The sequence below is a fragment of the Pipistrellus hanaki genome (genome assembly GCF_964339955.1).
Source record: "Pipistrellus hanaki genome assembly, chromosome: 1".
In the NCBI taxonomy this organism is placed as follows: Eukaryota; Metazoa; Chordata; class Mammalia; order Chiroptera; family Vespertilionidae; genus Pipistrellus; species Pipistrellus hanaki.
Window position 1 is genome coordinate 171856178 of NC_140503.1, and position 16531 is coordinate 171872708.

Below are 16531 nucleotides of genomic sequence, written 5' to 3' on the forward strand. Positions count from 1 at the left end.
ATTTACCAATCCATGGTCCAAGTCTAAAGGTGAATTGGTTAAGTCAAAATTTGTAATATAGCAAAATGCTCAAATTCAACTTTAAAGGCATGTATATTATTACCAAGATTTGATACTTCTGCTAAATAACATAGGAATATATCGGGTCTAGTAATAATTAATGTCGTTTTTAACATTCGTTTAAAATCTTGCTTGGCGTTGACTTGCATTGACATAACCTTCAAACACGTGGTATCTACAGAAAGTGTGAAGTGCAATTAACAAGTTTTGCTTGAAAAAGTTTGTGTTTGGTTTGGTTTTTGTTGCAAAACTAGGGCTAAGAAGATGGCGGATGAAGAGCATATTCGGCACTGCATGCTTTACGAGTTCCAATTAGGAAGAAAAGCAAGTGAGGCTGCAAAAAACATCTGTAGTGCTCTTGGTCAAGATGCAGTTAGCGCCAGAAAATGCCAGCATTGGTTTGAGAAATTTCGCGAGGGAAATTTTTCGTTAGATGACAAGAGTGGTCGAGGCCGTGTGTCCAATTTTGATCAAGAAGCTCTTCAAGCTCTTTTGGTGCAAAATCCTCAAATTACCCAACAAGAGCTTGCGACAACTTTAAATTGTTCACAAAAAACAATTTCCAATCAATTGCGTGCACTTGGCAAAGTCCAAAAGTTTGGAAAATGGGTTCCTCATGAGTTGACCGATAACAACCGTAATCAAAGAGTCACAATTTGCAGTTCGCTCCTCTCTCGTCAAAACCGTTTGCCGGTTTTAGAGCAAATTGTTACCAGAGATGAAAATGGGTGCTGTATGTTAATTTGAAAAGGCGGCCTCAATGGTTGGACAAAAATGAGGCTCCGCAGCCCACGCCAAAACCTGACTTGCATGCGAAAAAAGTGATGTTGTGTGTTTGGTGGAATTTTAAAGGAATTCTTCATTATGAACTTTTACCATCTAACCAAACCATTACAAGTGCAGTGTATAGTGCCCAATTGGAAAGGTTAGCCCAAGCTTTAAGAGAAAAAGAACCCGCACTGATTAATCGGAAGGGCGTAATTCTTCACCACGATAACGCACGACCGCATACTGCAAGAATCACTGCTGAAAAACTGCGCCAGTTGGAATGGGAAGTTCTCCCTCAACCTGCATATTCTCCTGATATTGCCCCTTCCGATTACCATTTCTTTCGTTCTTTGCAAAACTTTCTTCTTGGAAAAAAATATAATAATGAAGAATGCCTCAAAAATGCATTGACCGAATTTTTTGCATCAAAATCACAAGAATTTTACAACAGAGGATTAAAATGCTTCCTGAGCGTTGGGCACAAGTAGTAGAAAACAACGGCAACTATATTGTTGATTAAATCTTGTTGTATTGTTTAAATAAATTCAATTTAGCCGGGACCAGTTTGGCTCAATGGATAGAGTGTCGGCTTGGGGACTGAAGGGTCCCGGGTTCGATTCCGGTCAAGGGCATGTACTTTGGTTGCTGGCATATCCCCAGTGGGGGGTGTGCGAGAGGCAGCTGATCGATGACTCTCCCTCATCGATGTTTCTAACTCTCTATCTCTCTCCCTTCCTCTCTGTACAAAATCAATAAAATAAAAAAATAAATAAAAATAAATAAATAAATAAATTCAATTTTAAAAGTATTAGAAAACGACATTAATTATTACTAGACCTAATATATGTCACATTAAGCCAATTTTCAAGTCCCTATATCATATACTTACTCTTAAACTGATAACAATTCTTACTTTTGTATTTAAAGGCAAAAATAATACATATATACAAAATACAACCTAAGGGCTTTGTTAAAATATGTGTTTAATGATCATAGGTCAGTTTGTCTCTTATATGATTAAGAAACTACTCTCAGGCATTTTTTATATATTAAGAAAAGGGCTATTCAAAAATCTTAATGCAGGTGGTATTTAATCTATGGCTCATCCACAGAACTATACTTAAAAGCAACTGCTTTTCTTTAATTCTTATTTGTATTACTTTATGCATTTAAAAACATTATCCTTAGAGGGGTTTGTAGGACAAACCAGACTGCCAAAAGATCCCTTATCACAAAACAAGGTTTAGAATTGCTGATTCTAACATATTTATACGAAAGTTTATGTCCCAAGTAGATCCTGGGAAAGGATCTGGGGTGTCTATCTAAGGTGTCCCTTTTGATAAACTCCGTGCAGGAGTTGGGACACTCAAGTAGTTGCTAGCGAAGAGGCTACTCTGTGCAAGTGGTACCAAGGGCAGGTCTAGGACCGAAGAGACCAGAAGCTTTAATTTCAATTTTAAGCGTACACAAAATAATTCAATTAACTGCTGGAGGAATTACACCACATGAACATATGCAGTTGCAAATCACACAGCACTTTATTACTTATACAAGTTCCTGATGCTACGGGTACATGCTTAACGGGATCCCAGTGGTGCTGTCTTCTGGGGACCAGCAGCTAGGCTGGTCTGGTCCTGATACAGGGGGCCGGCCCATTTTTAAAGCCTGTTTCATGCCTGCAGCAGTTCAGGTGGCTATCAATGAATTACGTCAATGCACACAGGTTAATCTCAAACAGGGCGACGGGCTACACATGGTTATCTAGGGAGAGTACATCACTCACACAAATGGTTATCTTAGCAAGTCACTCTGAGTCAATAACTGAAGTTCAAATCCTTATCTATGGGGTGCACACGCTTCAGGACAGTGGAGAATGTGTCCTTAATAGCACGCTTTAAGTTTCAAGGAAACATTTCAAAACCTACCTAATGTTTTTAGACATTCTTCAAACATTTTTAAACATTTCTATATTTTACTACAATAGTTTACTCCAATAAAAATGTATCAGAATATAGTTATTTGTTTATGTACATGCATAATAACGTTAATATTGAAACTGTACGTTTCAATCTAATTACTTGTCATTTTCAAACTTAGAAACCCACTAAAGGCTCAATATATATAATTTAAAACTTAGCAGAAATAAGTACATTATATAAATACTATGCTTCATAAATTATAATATGGATATGGATATAAACTAAAATTCATAGTCCAAAAGGTAAATGTAGCTTTTAAATTAAAGATACTACACTCAACAGAATATATTTAATATTTGATATTATAGTCACTCCATTTCCAATCATAATAAAAGGTGAGGATTCCCTGTTTAAAGGATATATTTTGCAGAGAGAATCCAAAGTATCAGATAATTAAGATTTTATCTTGTTTGTCTCTTCCTTTAGTTAGCATATAAAACTGGTTTAATAGATTTCTTCTTGTAATTCATTTTAGTAAATAAATTACATGGACTAATGACAATGAATTGAACAATGACTGCACTAATTCAATTTTGGCCTAAGAAACAGAGACAAAATAGGGGGAAATATGAGGGAGGGAGGAAGATTGGTACCACAAATATTATCTTCCAGGGAGCATAAATCAATGTAAGTTAGGAATTTCCTTAAAGTGACCTGGTCTCAGAGTTTATTTGGTAGTCATAAAGAGATATTTGTGGCAGTTAAGATGGATTTAGAATTTCATTTATTTTGCTTTAGCCTAGTTTCAAATGTTTAACCAATTTATTGAGCTTGTCTATTTACTATAAATTGCATTCAAATGATGCTAATCTTAATTAAGATTAACTAATTTATGTGTTCAATATAATTCATATGGTTAAGTTTTTAAACATCCTATTTAGATAACTCATCTAATTTTAAAAACAATATAATATGTAAAGTGCATGCATAGGAACAATAGAATATATGCAAAAAAAAGTGTTGAAATAGTTATCTCTGAGTAATAATTTTTAAATTTTTTCTTTCTTGTGAATTCCTATAATTCTAAATTTCCAAAATGAATATATATTGCTGTTATCATGAGGAAAAAAATACAATAAATGTTATTTGTGTGTGCTTGTATGACTTTTATTTTATGTATCACTGAATGCTTTCTGCTATAAGAAATAGAAATGTCAAACTAGAAGTGGCTTTTTTTTTTTTTTTCCATTCATTTTGCGGGAAATCCAGAAGTAAGCATGTAGAGTTAGTAATTCAGAGCTTTGAGTCACTTTTTTTCTTTGCTTCTACTAGGCTTTACTTTAGTGATTAGAAGTTAGTTGTTGCCAACTGGAAGCCTCAAAGGCAGAAAGAAAGAGTGGCTTGTTATTGTGCATCTCAGTTTCCCAGAACTTCAACACTTCCTCCTAAATGGGCTATAATTATAACACATGTTACAATAACTAATAACTAGCAAAGGAGAAGGGGATTACCCTAGACAGTTTAAAGGTATGCTTTATCTTGTGGAGGTAGTGTTCAATTTCCCTAAACATTTATCCATCTAATAACTGCAAATAATTGTAGTTCTTTTTTCTCACGTGTGTGTGTGTGTGTGTGTGTGTGTGTGTGTGTGAAAGAGAGAGCGGGGGGGGGGGGGGGGGGAGAACAGAAGAGAATGGAAATGTTTTGGGGTCAGAAGCCAGCAGTAGCTGACACAATCACCAATTAGCTTCTCAAAATAAACTGATTCTATGTATACCACAAAGTTTAAATAGCACATTATTTAAAAACAAGCATAAAGACTAAATACAGTGCTTGGAATATAGTAATTGTACAATCAATGTAGCTGTAAAGGAAAAGCACAGATTTGGTTTGGGGTTTTGTTTTTTTTACAATCTAAATCCAAACATTTTAAACTCTAGTAGTTGGAATCCTCACTCAATGAATAGAGGGTAACTTCTGCCCAATTAATTGACTTTTTTGGAAACTCTTGGTCTCTGTCTTTTGTCTACTTTATAATTAGTTCATTGGGTAAGAAATTTACATAACTCTTTACAATTCTATCACTTCAAATTTAGAGAATAATTGTCCAATATATATATACCTAAGTGACCTTATGACCAGAACGACCTGTCAACCAGTCGCAATGAAGTGCACTGACCACCAGGAGACAAACACTCAACACAGGAGCTGCCCCTTTGTGGTTAGTGTGCTCCCACAGCCAACCTCCCACGGCCATCCCCCCAACCCCCCTCCACCCCCGTCCCCACCAGCCAGATCATTGGCTAGGCCTAGGGACCCCACCTGTGCACAAAAACCCCACAGGGGCTCTGGTAAACTAATAATTAAATACTCGTGTGTGTGTGTGTGTGTGTGTGTGTGTGTGTGTGTGTACATCAAGGGGCAACAGAAATGAAGAAAAGGAGACAGCGAATCTTTGAGACATCTGACTGGAGAAGGGAAGTAAGCTGGGAGACCACAACATTAAGCCAACATATTTTTTAACACTACACACACACACACACACACACACACACACACACACAGGAAAAAAAGAAAACAAAAAAACAGAAAAGGGAGCTCTCTATTAAGTACTTAACATTTTATTCCTAATGAAGTTTGGAAAATTTTGCTGAAACACATGAGAAAGGAAAAATGAATTCGGACTAAGAAAGTTAAAATCTCCTTTGCCATTTATCAAATATAGACAACAGACAAAGAAGCCAGCTGCAAAGTTAACAGAAAATAATATTTCTCTCAAGAACATGCTATAGTGTAACAACATTCCCCCCCCCCCCCCCCCCCCCGCGCCCCAAAGCCTCTAGTTCCAACCCAGGGGCAGTCAGAAAAGGGGTTTATAGAAATAAGAAGTTGCCAGACTAAAGGGGTCTGTTTGCCTGTGTGCATCAAAGCCAAAGAAGACACAAACAAGAATTTGTAGCAAAGAAAATAAGGGGTTATTTTTCAGTGGCCCATGTCCAGAGTCACAGGTGAGCTGATTCTCAAAGACCTGGCTCCCTGATGGCATTAGGGAATGGATTACACAGATGACAAGTCATTAATTTTGGTGACTAAGAGAGCTAGGGTCACGTTTCCACCGATAGGTCATTGCTAGAGTAGCAGATATTTGATCAGTGCATCTAGTCCTAATGTCAGTCACAGCATTGCTTTATCTGTTTGTTTGTTTTCTAGGATGTGGTCAGTGGGATTCTTCTGGAGCTGAAAACACAACTGAGGACTACACATTATCTCTAGTTTGACCAAAACTCCATCTCTGGGTTCAATAGACCTGAGGCTTTGTTCCTAAGATTACTTGGTGTTGATCAGAACCTCATTGTCCTGAGGGCTTAATGATTTAGGGAACGGTCCTACAAGGTAGAAAGGGGCAGGTGCTTCAGGGTGCTGGATTAAGCCAGTGCAAAAGAAAGGAGAAAGGTCATATTAAACAAATGAGGTTTCTACTGAATTGCAAATACACACCTATTTAAACTTTAATTTCCAATAAATCAGCACCCTGGGTCCATGTTGCAGTCCAGATGTAATGTAGACCCCTTTATATACAGCCTTGCTTTCTTTTGAACCTATCAAAATATTTTCAAACTTCATTTCAATTTCTCCTAAACTCAACACTACCCAAAATTCCTATAATAAACCTAACTTTTCCTTTGTTTGGTAAGGCACTTCATGGTTCTTCTGGAATATGGGATCCCTCCTTGCAATGGGCCAGAAACCTGACTTTCTTGAAATATAGTAGTCTTATTCCCCATGGGCCTACGCTTATTGAACTAGGAAGTCTGCATCACACTAAAAGTTCAGGAAGTTCATTTTAAATATATATTTTATTGATTTTTCAAAGAGAGGAATAGAGAGGGATAGAGAGTCAGAAACATTGATGAGAGAGAATCATCAATCAGTTGCCTCTTGCACACCCCCTACTGGGGATGTGTCTGCAACCAAGGTACATGCCCTTGACCGGAATCGAACCCGGGACCCTTCAGTCCCCAGGCCGACGCTCTATCCACTGAGCCAAACCGGTTTCGAAGGAAGTTCATTTTAATTTCACATAAAAATGAGCAACAAAAAAACCCCATGCAAAGAAAAACAATAAAAAGAAGCATAACATCATCATTACAGATAATGCAAGCATGCCTGAAAGATGTACCACCAAATAGATCAAACCTTAAGCTACTGTTTTGAATCCACCTAACTAAATGAGATTAAGAAAATCATACAAATATAAAAAACAAGATAGATTTAAAATCTATCTAAATAGATTGTAGTTAATTTTTCTAATTAACGGAGAATTAGAAAAATCTCAGTTAATTAACTCAATGGGAAGATCTTTTTACAGTATATACATATATTAAATCATCACATTGTCCACTTTAAATATCTTAGTTTTATTTGTCAATTATACCTTAAGAAAACTGGGAGAGGGGTTAGGAAGATTCAAGAATGAGATGACAGAAAATCAGGACAATTAGTTACAAAGAATAAACTAAAAGGAATATAAAAACTAATAAACACAAAAGGTTGAATTTTTTTTTTTCAGTAAGAATCTGCACCAAGATTTAGGTGGATGTTTCTCTAGTCATTTTGGTTGTCTGATGCTTTCTCTACTAATTCTTTAGGAAGGACTCATAGGAACAATTGTCTCATTAAACGTTGATGTCATATCAAGTGTTGATAATAGTTTATACCCTTTGTACATGAGGGTTGGTTTTGCTTAATATTAAATCCTTGAGCACACTTTTTTTCCTTGAATATCCTAAATGTCATTCTATTTTCTTCTGGCAAGAAAAGATTCATTAAGAAAAGTTTGATTTTCCCATTTTGAAAATGTGACAAAACATTAAAATCTATTAAATCTGGGTATCTGTTATACTGTATGTTTGAAATGTTTCACCAAATCAAAGATGACTTCAATTATAAGAGTACCATTATTTTCTGTATTTTTAAAAAAAGGAAAAATACATTTTAATTTCAGGAATGTTAAAATGTCAAGATATGTAGGTTTTGGGTGAAATATGCTACATTATGTTTCTAAACACAAAAACCACAAACCATAAATTTATTAGCTCACAGTTCTGCAGGTCAGAACTCGGGGCACAGTATAGCTGGGTTCCCTTCCCAAAGCCTTATAAGGTTGAAATCAAGGTATCAGCTGTGTTCTGATCTGAAGCTTGGGGGTTTTCTTCCAAGCTCCTATAGGTTGTTGACCAAATTTCGTTCCTTGCAGCAATAGGCCATTATCCCCATTTTCTTCTTGGCTGGCAGTTGGAAGCCACTCTCAGGAATTAGAGGCCATTCCCATTTGTTTCTTGGAGTCCCTTTCCTCTTCAAAGCCAGCAACATAGAATCTCTCTCACATCAAATTGCTGCTCACACTTTGAATCTCTTTCTCCAGGAGCTCGGCCCCTTTTAAAGGTAGACAGGCAATATATAAACAGATAAATATACACCAGAAAGTGATAAATGCTAAAGAAAAAAAAAAAAGTTTACACTTGCATTTCCCTCTGTGTAGAATATTCTATTTCTCTCTGTGTGAAATATTCTTCTGCTAGAACATCTGCTGGCAGGGCTCACATACATTAGGTTTGGGTTCAAATTTCACTTTCTCAAATAGGCCCACTGTGACTATCTAAAATTGTGTTCCTTTCCCTCACCCCCCAAGTCTCTTTCTAACTCCTTTATATATATTTTTTATTTTCTTCATTATGTTTACTTTTCTGAAATTATTTTTCCATTTATTTTTCGGCTTTTCACAATGGGACTGTTGAATTCAGGGATCACTGCTTCTCTATCACCTTATGATTGTCTAGTTATTAGGTCCCAAAGTTTAATGGGCATTCAATTATTAGAAAGGAAAGAAAAAAGGGAAATTAGAAGGAAATACAGAAATTGACATTATGTGTGGAGTGGGCCAAATATATTTATATTTATTTACTTTAGAATAAAAAGACAGGAGGATAAGCCTAGTGCTAGAGCAGAACCTTGAAAAAATGGGACCTAGACAAATTTAATTTTAGTGGTTATGTTGAAAGGTACATAACTGGATTGAGAAACCTGAATGATGCCATAGTTGAGCAGCATGTTTTCAGGTAACTGAAGATGTACAGTTTTGAAAAGAGAATGGAGAGGCACAAAGACTAATGCAGTTTTGTCTGGGCCCTCACTCCACACTAGAGAAAAAGTTCTAATTCAGTAAAAATATCACACATTGCAAAAGATTATGATATATATATCTATATATATATAGATATATGTGTGTGTGTGTGTGTGTGTATAGTATTGTATATGCCAATTAAAAATCCTACAGAAGTTTCTTAGAATGAAAGACAAACCCTACTGTTATTGTGTCCCACTCATTCTTGTTTTCCAAGAAAGGTGAAAAGGGAAGTCAATGGCAAGAGAATTAGACGAAAGGTTCTTAGACATGTGTGACCAGCTCTTTGACCTTGACGGAGTCACTTACACTGTCACTTCACCTAGAAGGTGAAGGGGGCAAACAGGATGGCACAGTTATTTATAGATCAAAAAAAAAAAAATCACATGATTCTAGTAAACCTGTGGCAGTGCCTGACATGAACTGTACAAAAGTATCTGTCAAACGTATAAGGTCTTAAAATTGAATCCCAGGCTGGAAATCGGGAGCTACCTATTATTACTCTTTGGTTATTTATAAAATTAAAGGGTTGGGGGGGGGGTTCCATTTCTCCAAACAAAACTGGAGAATCCTGATGGGCAGCCCCATCCTTTCGCTGGCCACTGGCATCCCCAGCGCTTGGCCGGGGAGCCAGAGGCGAAGCGTGAACTTGACTGTTTTTGATCCCAACACACTGTGCGGACTCCGTATCAGCCACCTGCAGCCGACGCGGCCACACCCAGACCGGAAGTCGGGTCGCCCCAGGGGCTGACGGGAAGGCGCGGCCGGCCGCGCGCCGCGCAGGCCCGCCCCCTCCCGTGACGTCACCGCCCGCCCCTTGACCTCCGCGGCGCCGCCCCCTTGCCTGGCTGCCCGTCGCCCGCGGCGCGCGGCGTTTCTCCGGAGGCGATGGAGGAGGGATCCGGGCCCGCGGCCGCACCCCGCGGGGAAGCGGCGTCCTGCTCGTCCTGGGGGGCCGGCAGGTGAGAGGCCGCGCGTGGGCGCCGGAGAGCGCCGGGCGGCGGGCCGGACCCGGCGCCGGTTTCCTGCCTCTCCCCGGCGGGCAGGCAGGGAGCGCTCGCGAGGCCGCGGGCCGGGCCGGGCCGGGCGGCCTGGGAGGCGCGGGGACCCCCGGGGTGGGTGTGGCGGCCCGGGCTCTGGCCTGCGGGGCTCCCGGCTTGGCTGAGGGGGGAAATCCACTGCACTTTCAGCGTCTCCTCAGTGCCCGGCGGGGTCTCCCTCCGCCTTCCTCCCGCCGCCGGGCGGGAAGCGGGCGGAGGGAGGCTGCGGGCGCCGGAGTCCGGCCCGGCCCGCTGCCCGGACCTGTTGCCGCCCTGAGGGCACCTCCGGCCCTCCCGCCGCTCCGGAGAGCCGGGCGCCCCCGCGCGTCCCCCCGCGGCGATCCTCCTCCTAAAACGTTCCCTGAGGGGACTCCGTCCCAATGGACCAGGGACGGGACACCCCGAGGACTACAGTTAAAAAAAAATCGGGAGAAGCCCGAAGTACCCATTCTTATTATATCCGTAATGAACCAGGGACAGGACACCCCGAGGACTACAGTTAAAAAAATAAAATCCGGGAGAAGCCGAGGTACCCATTCTTATTCCCCAGCTGCTGTCACGAGTGGCTCGCTCCTGGAAAATTAGGGGATGGGAAGGGGGGGTGGGGTGTTTGTGTAATTCCTGTTTTAATTATCTCAATTAATAAAGTGGAGTATTGTGTCCCGCCCACTAACCCACTGTCAGAATACAATATGCCGAAGGTACAAGTGGTGGATATAAACCTGCAGCTTTTTTAAAAAATATATATTTTATTGATTTTTTTAGCAGAGAGGAAGAGAGAGGGATAGAGAGTCAGAAACATCGATGTGAGAGAATCTTCGATCAGCTGCCTTCTGCACACCCCCTATTGGGTATGTGCCCGCAGCCAAGGCACATGCCCCTGACCGGAATGGAACCTGGGACCCTTCAGTCCACAGGCCGACGCTCTATCCACTGAGCCAGACTGGTTTTGGCAAACCTGCAGCTTTTTCACGAGCATCAGACCTAAAGGGATGCTTCGGATGCCGGGGTATTGTCTGCCCTTGCCAGCACTGCCACATTCCCTTAGGGGACATTGTGCAATACTAACAGAAACTCCCCCCCTTTGTAAAGCATTTTTGATGGCTGTATGGATTTTACTACAAAAAAAATGACTTTTGAACCATTCCAGTAAGGCAGGACTTTTGTGAAAAGTGCCAGTCACAGTAAGTGACTTGGCTGATTAGACCGTGGCTCTTCTCACTTTCAGTGTATCCTCTAGATTTCTGCCCTCCATGCAAGGGATGGGAGGAAGACAGCTAGAGAATGTGTACCGAGGATGAGAAAACTGTAATACGAAATTTTATTTTCATATTTTGTTACAGTGCCAAAACAGATTAGTACAGTGGATGTGTGCATTTTTATTAAGTTGATCTCTTAAGCACAGCTATTTTTCTGGCTTGCTTTCATAATTGCAATCAAGAATATTTCTAACAGTTATCCATTAATTAACTAGGAGCTAATATTTAATGGCTCATGTTTGGTAAGATCAATGATAACGTTTGATTGACTATACTTAAAAACTAGAGCAGGGGTCCTCAAACTTTTTAAAGTGGGGGCCAGATCACGGTCCCTCAGAGAGCTGGAGGGCCGGACTATATGAACTACTAATTCCTACTGTAACACCTCGGCTGCGCTCACTGCCCAAAAAACCTGGCGGGCAGGATCAGACTTCTCTGTGGGCCGCAGTTTGAAGACCCCTGAACTAGAGGCACTGGTGGAGTCCCTCTGCCTGGTCTGCAGCTTCTCGAAATCTGGGACCCCACCATCTGGGGAAGGACCACAGGAGGGCTCCAGGGTGTGTCCTGTCTCTCCCAGTCCCCATCTTCTGGACCCCAGCAGCAAGCCAACCTACCGATGGAGCGTCTGCCCCCTGGTGGTCATTGTGCGTCATAACAACTGGTCAAATGGTTGGACACTAGCATATTAGGCATATATATATCCTTTGAAATATATCAACTAGTGGCCCAGTGTATGAAATATGTGTGGGGGGAGGGGGCGTGGGGGCTCAACCCTGCCTGGACCCACATGGATCGAGCCTGCTCCCCCCCAACTGCCATCCCTCACCGGCCAGCTTGCCCCCAACTAACCCCCCCTGCTGGCCTGCTTGCCCCCAGCTGCCAACACCCTCCCCCTCACCCCTCTGCTGGCCACCTCATCCCCAACTGCCCCCCACCTCTGGCCTGCTCACCCCCAACTGCCCCCACTACCAGCCTGCTTGCACCCAACCGCCTCCCTGCCAGCCTGCTCATCCCCAACTGCCCCCCCGCCAGCCTGCTCACCTCCAACTGCCCACTCTGCAGCCTGCTCACCCCCAACTTACCCCCCTGCCAGCCTTCTCATCCCCACCTACTCTCCCCTGCCGGCCTGATCGCCCCTAACCGCTTCTGCCTCAGCCCCACCACCATGGCTTTGTCCAGGTCTCCCAGTCTAATTAGCATATTACCCTTTTATTAGTGTAGTTTTGATACCAGGCCTTAAAAAAAATAGGTTCTAAAACTGAACTTCCTTGCTATCACATTGTTTTTAGAATCCTGTAATGGATAATTAAAGCTTCCCAGAATATGGAATGGATTATACTTTTATTAAGATGATACTGATCTTAGCTCTTAGCTGTCACAGTGGCTCATGTCCAAATGCCTCAGGCTGGTTCCCTCTACCAGGGAACCATCTCTGTTCTCAGGGCTTTTCCTATTACTTTTTCTTTGTATGCCAAGCTTTGAAAAACTTGGGAGGGGCTATGATAAATGATACATAAGTATGTCTTGTCACACTGATATATTTAACTTTTAAAATTTACTCAACAGATATTTTTTTTAAATATATTTTATTGAGTTTTTTACACAGAGAAAGGGAGAGAGATAGAAACATAGATCAGCTGCCTCTTGCACACCCCCTACTGGGAATGTGCCCGCAACCAAGGTATTATACATGCCCTTAACCGGAATTGAACCTGGGACCTTTCAGTCCCCAGGCTGATGCTCTATCCACTGAGCCAAACCAGTTTTGGCTCAACAGATATTTTTTGAGTATTCTCTTTATTCCTACTACGTAAGAGGTAATAGGCAGTATAGGCTGGTGCCCAGCTAGACTGCTTAGGTTCAGCTTCTGGCTCTGCCATTTACCTGCTATGGCTTTAGGAAGGTTATTTAAGTCATCCTTAGTTTTGTGGTGTTTTGTTTTATTCCCTCTGTTCATTGAAGATGATAATAGTGCCTATTTCATAAAGTTGTTGATAGGATTAGCTGAGTTAATACATCTAAAGCAATTAAAAAGATATGGGCACGCTGTTAACTCTTATTAAATGCCAGCTCTTTTAGGTATTTGGAGTACAGTAGTGACTTCTTAATGGATCATACATTCTATAGAGGACAGCAGACAATAAACAATTAATGATAAGTGATTTGAAGAAAATATAGCAGGTGTGAAAATATTAGGCAGTAGCCCAAGGAGAAGGGGAGCCATTTCGTTGATAAGGGTGATCAGGAATGGTCTGCATAATATTTGTGAGGGAGTATTCAGAGAGATTATAGCCAGTGTGAAAAAAGCAGGCTTGACTTTTTGAGGAAAAGCAAGTAGGCCAGTGAGGCTGAAGATAGTGACTAAGAGGGAGAGTTGTGGGAGTTGAAATTGGAGAAGTAATTGGGAGACCTTTGAAGTAGTTCAGATATAATATATGGTGGTTTGGCCTGAGATAATATATATTAAAATAGTGAGAAGTGATCACATTTGAGATCTCCTTTGAAGGAAATGTTTAACAGTTGAAGAAAATGGGAGACAAATGAAAGAGATCCCTAGATTTTTTTTTTTTGGCCTGAGCAAGTAAATGATAGGTAGTACCAGAAACTGAATTGGGAAGCACTGGGGAAGAATAGATTAAGCAGGGGGAATTGAATTCTATTTTGGGCTCATTATATTTGTGATACTAATTGGACATCAGACTAGAGATTTTTTTCTGGAAAATGTATAAAATCTAGATGTCAGAGGAGAGATCAAACACAGAGAAATAAGTTTAGATATCATCAGTATATAGTAAATGCCATGGGTTGAATGAGATTATCTAGGGAAACTGTATATTAGAGAAGGTTTGTGGGACACTACAACAAAAATATAAATCCAACAGAATCAATGATAAAACAATACCTGAAACTAAAACAACCATGGGCTGTAATTTTGCAGTAACACAGGAGTATGCAATCATTGAATTTAATTTTTACCTATTTTTAAATCCAAGTAAAGTAGTAGATAATAAAATATATATCCGATTTGTAAAAACTCCTTTAGTAACTGGTAAATCTGATAGCATGTATAATTCAATGTTAATTATAGGATGTGAATATTGAATTAATCATGCTTGCCCTTATAGATTTTGTTTGTTTGGTTTTTTTTCAGTTCAAATACACATTTGCCCATGATGTCAACAGAATCTATAGAGATTGATGATGCATTATACAGGTAAGAACCTTATGGAAACTGAAACTTATTTTTCCCATTCTTTGTTCTCAAATAATGAAGTAGTCAATTTGAGGTTACCATTAGTCCTATGCCAAAGTTTGTGAATTTATCTTAGAATTGCTCTTGAGTTAAAATTAGATTTTCTGCAACTTCTTTTTTAAATTATATGTAGTCTGAACTCTAGAGTAATATTTAAATCTCAGTTGCTTTAGGCCAAACATGTCAAATTCGAGGCCCACAACGAATATTTTTGTGGCCCAGCCAATATAACGGTATATAAGAAACGTTTTAATAAAAATTTCATAATTTAATTTTTACAATATCCTGTTATACATAATTACTAATAATGAACTATAACACTCACTAATGACTGGTTACTATAATCGTATTGTTTTAATTTCCCTTTCGTGCCTTTTATGCGCAGGCGCACATTTCTCTCCATGAATATTTTAGCTGCTGATTGCCACATCATTAGTCTTGGACTGACTTGTTTGGTGTGCGCAATAGGAAACTTTTCACTTTTGGAGGACAAGAAAAATAGGTTTATTTGCGTTACACTTATTAATTTGTGTAGTTATTCAGTGTCTGGTAAGTTAATGTTAAAAAAATACTAATTTTTATTAAAATATTCTATTATCTTACGTTAACAATTACTTATTTATTTCAGCCCTTTGTATTCAGCATGTCTCTATCAAAATAAACCTACGTTTCTATGAAAATTGAAGCTTTTGTTTTTTTGCAGCCCACATAAACTTAAACCTTGTTTATGTGGCCCTTGTTAGCTATGAGTGTGACATGCTGGCTTTAAGTGATATGATTAAGAATGATCCTGCGATCTACCACAAAATATACCTCTTGTTTTTGTACAGGAATATATATTTATGTTCTTGGTAATACAGGAGTCTCATGAAAAACAACCCATTCTACTTTATTTACTTACATGGTAGCATCTAGAGAATGTTTATGTCAGTATAATCTCATTAGTAACTTTGCACTCCATAATGGAGAAATATTGGGTGATTGAAGAGCTGTGATTTTAATGGAATTTATTGAGATTTTTTTTTAACCATATTTTTTCAGGAAATCAAAATAGTTTTTGTTTTTTGTTTTTCAAAATTAAAGTTAAGTTGAAAATACATTTGTTGCTATTATTCCTAAGAATTTTTATAGTACTTCAAGTTGTTTGTATATAAGCTAGTATCACATTTTTAAAGCTTTTGGGTTTCCTCTCATGTAATCACGAAAAATAAATTTTATGTAGATAAAATTTGGAAAGATTAGCCCATTGTATATTTTGAATTCCTCTGTATATTTTTAATGTAGGATACAGTGTCATTTTTGAACACTTTAGAAGGAGCTGATATGTTGACTTCAAATCCATTTGGGAAAAGTGGATGAAAAACTAACCTGATTTTGCTTAAGTGAGAATTATTTTACCTTATGTTCCCCAGATTATCAATATTCTTCAGAAGTCACTTTACATTTGGACTCTTAATCTATAATTATGTTGTTCTTAATGTCCTTTTGATCATATTTTGGGATAACAAATGGCAGATCTTTGAACTCTTTTGCTAATTTTATTCATTATTTTGTTAAAATCCCTGTGGAACTTTTATATCCCTCCAACCCAGTAATTGCTGACTAATGAATATAATTTTCAGTAAGCCAGAGATTAAGTTTTTTGTTTGCAGTGCTATCTAAGTAGGATGCAGTTCGCTTGACTGAAAGTTTTAGGATATAGCTGTTTAGGTATGGTATATAGTAGTACCTGTATAGTAGTATGGTATATAGTAGTATTAGTATTTGCTGGGTCATAAGGTAGTTTTATTAAAATTTTCTCTAAATTTTTCACGAACATCCATATTGTTTTCTTCTAGACTAAAACATTCCCACCACCTATCTACAAGGATTCAGATTTCTCCACATCCTTACCAACACTTGTTATTTTATGGAATTTTGTTTTTGTCTTTTTGTTTTGTTTTATAATGGCCATCTTAACAAATATAAGGTGATATTGATATTTTGCATGTCTCTGATCATTAGTGATGTTGAGCATCTTTTCATAAAACACATAACATTTGTGTTAC

At 39.3% G+C, this 16531-nt stretch overlaps 1 protein-coding gene and 1 pseudogene across 2 annotated transcripts in view; both read left to right on the forward strand.

Moving 5' to 3' along the window:
* Positions 1-16531, forward strand: part of LOC311625809 (jun dimerization protein 2-like) — a 59078-nt pseudogene that overhangs the window by 17062 nt on the left and 25485 nt on the right. The gene's annotated exons all lie outside the window — the stretch shown is intronic.
* Positions 9754-16531, forward strand: part of UBA6 (ubiquitin like modifier activating enzyme 6) — a 63457-nt gene continuing 56679 nt past the window's right edge. The window contains exons 1-2 of the mRNA XM_084889783.1: positions 9754-9893; positions 14382-14444. Coding sequence (XP_084745909.1) covers positions 9820-9893; positions 14382-14444 — 137 coding nt within the window. The 5' untranslated portion in view covers positions 9754-9819. The remainder of the gene's footprint in view (positions 9894-14381; positions 14445-16531) is intronic.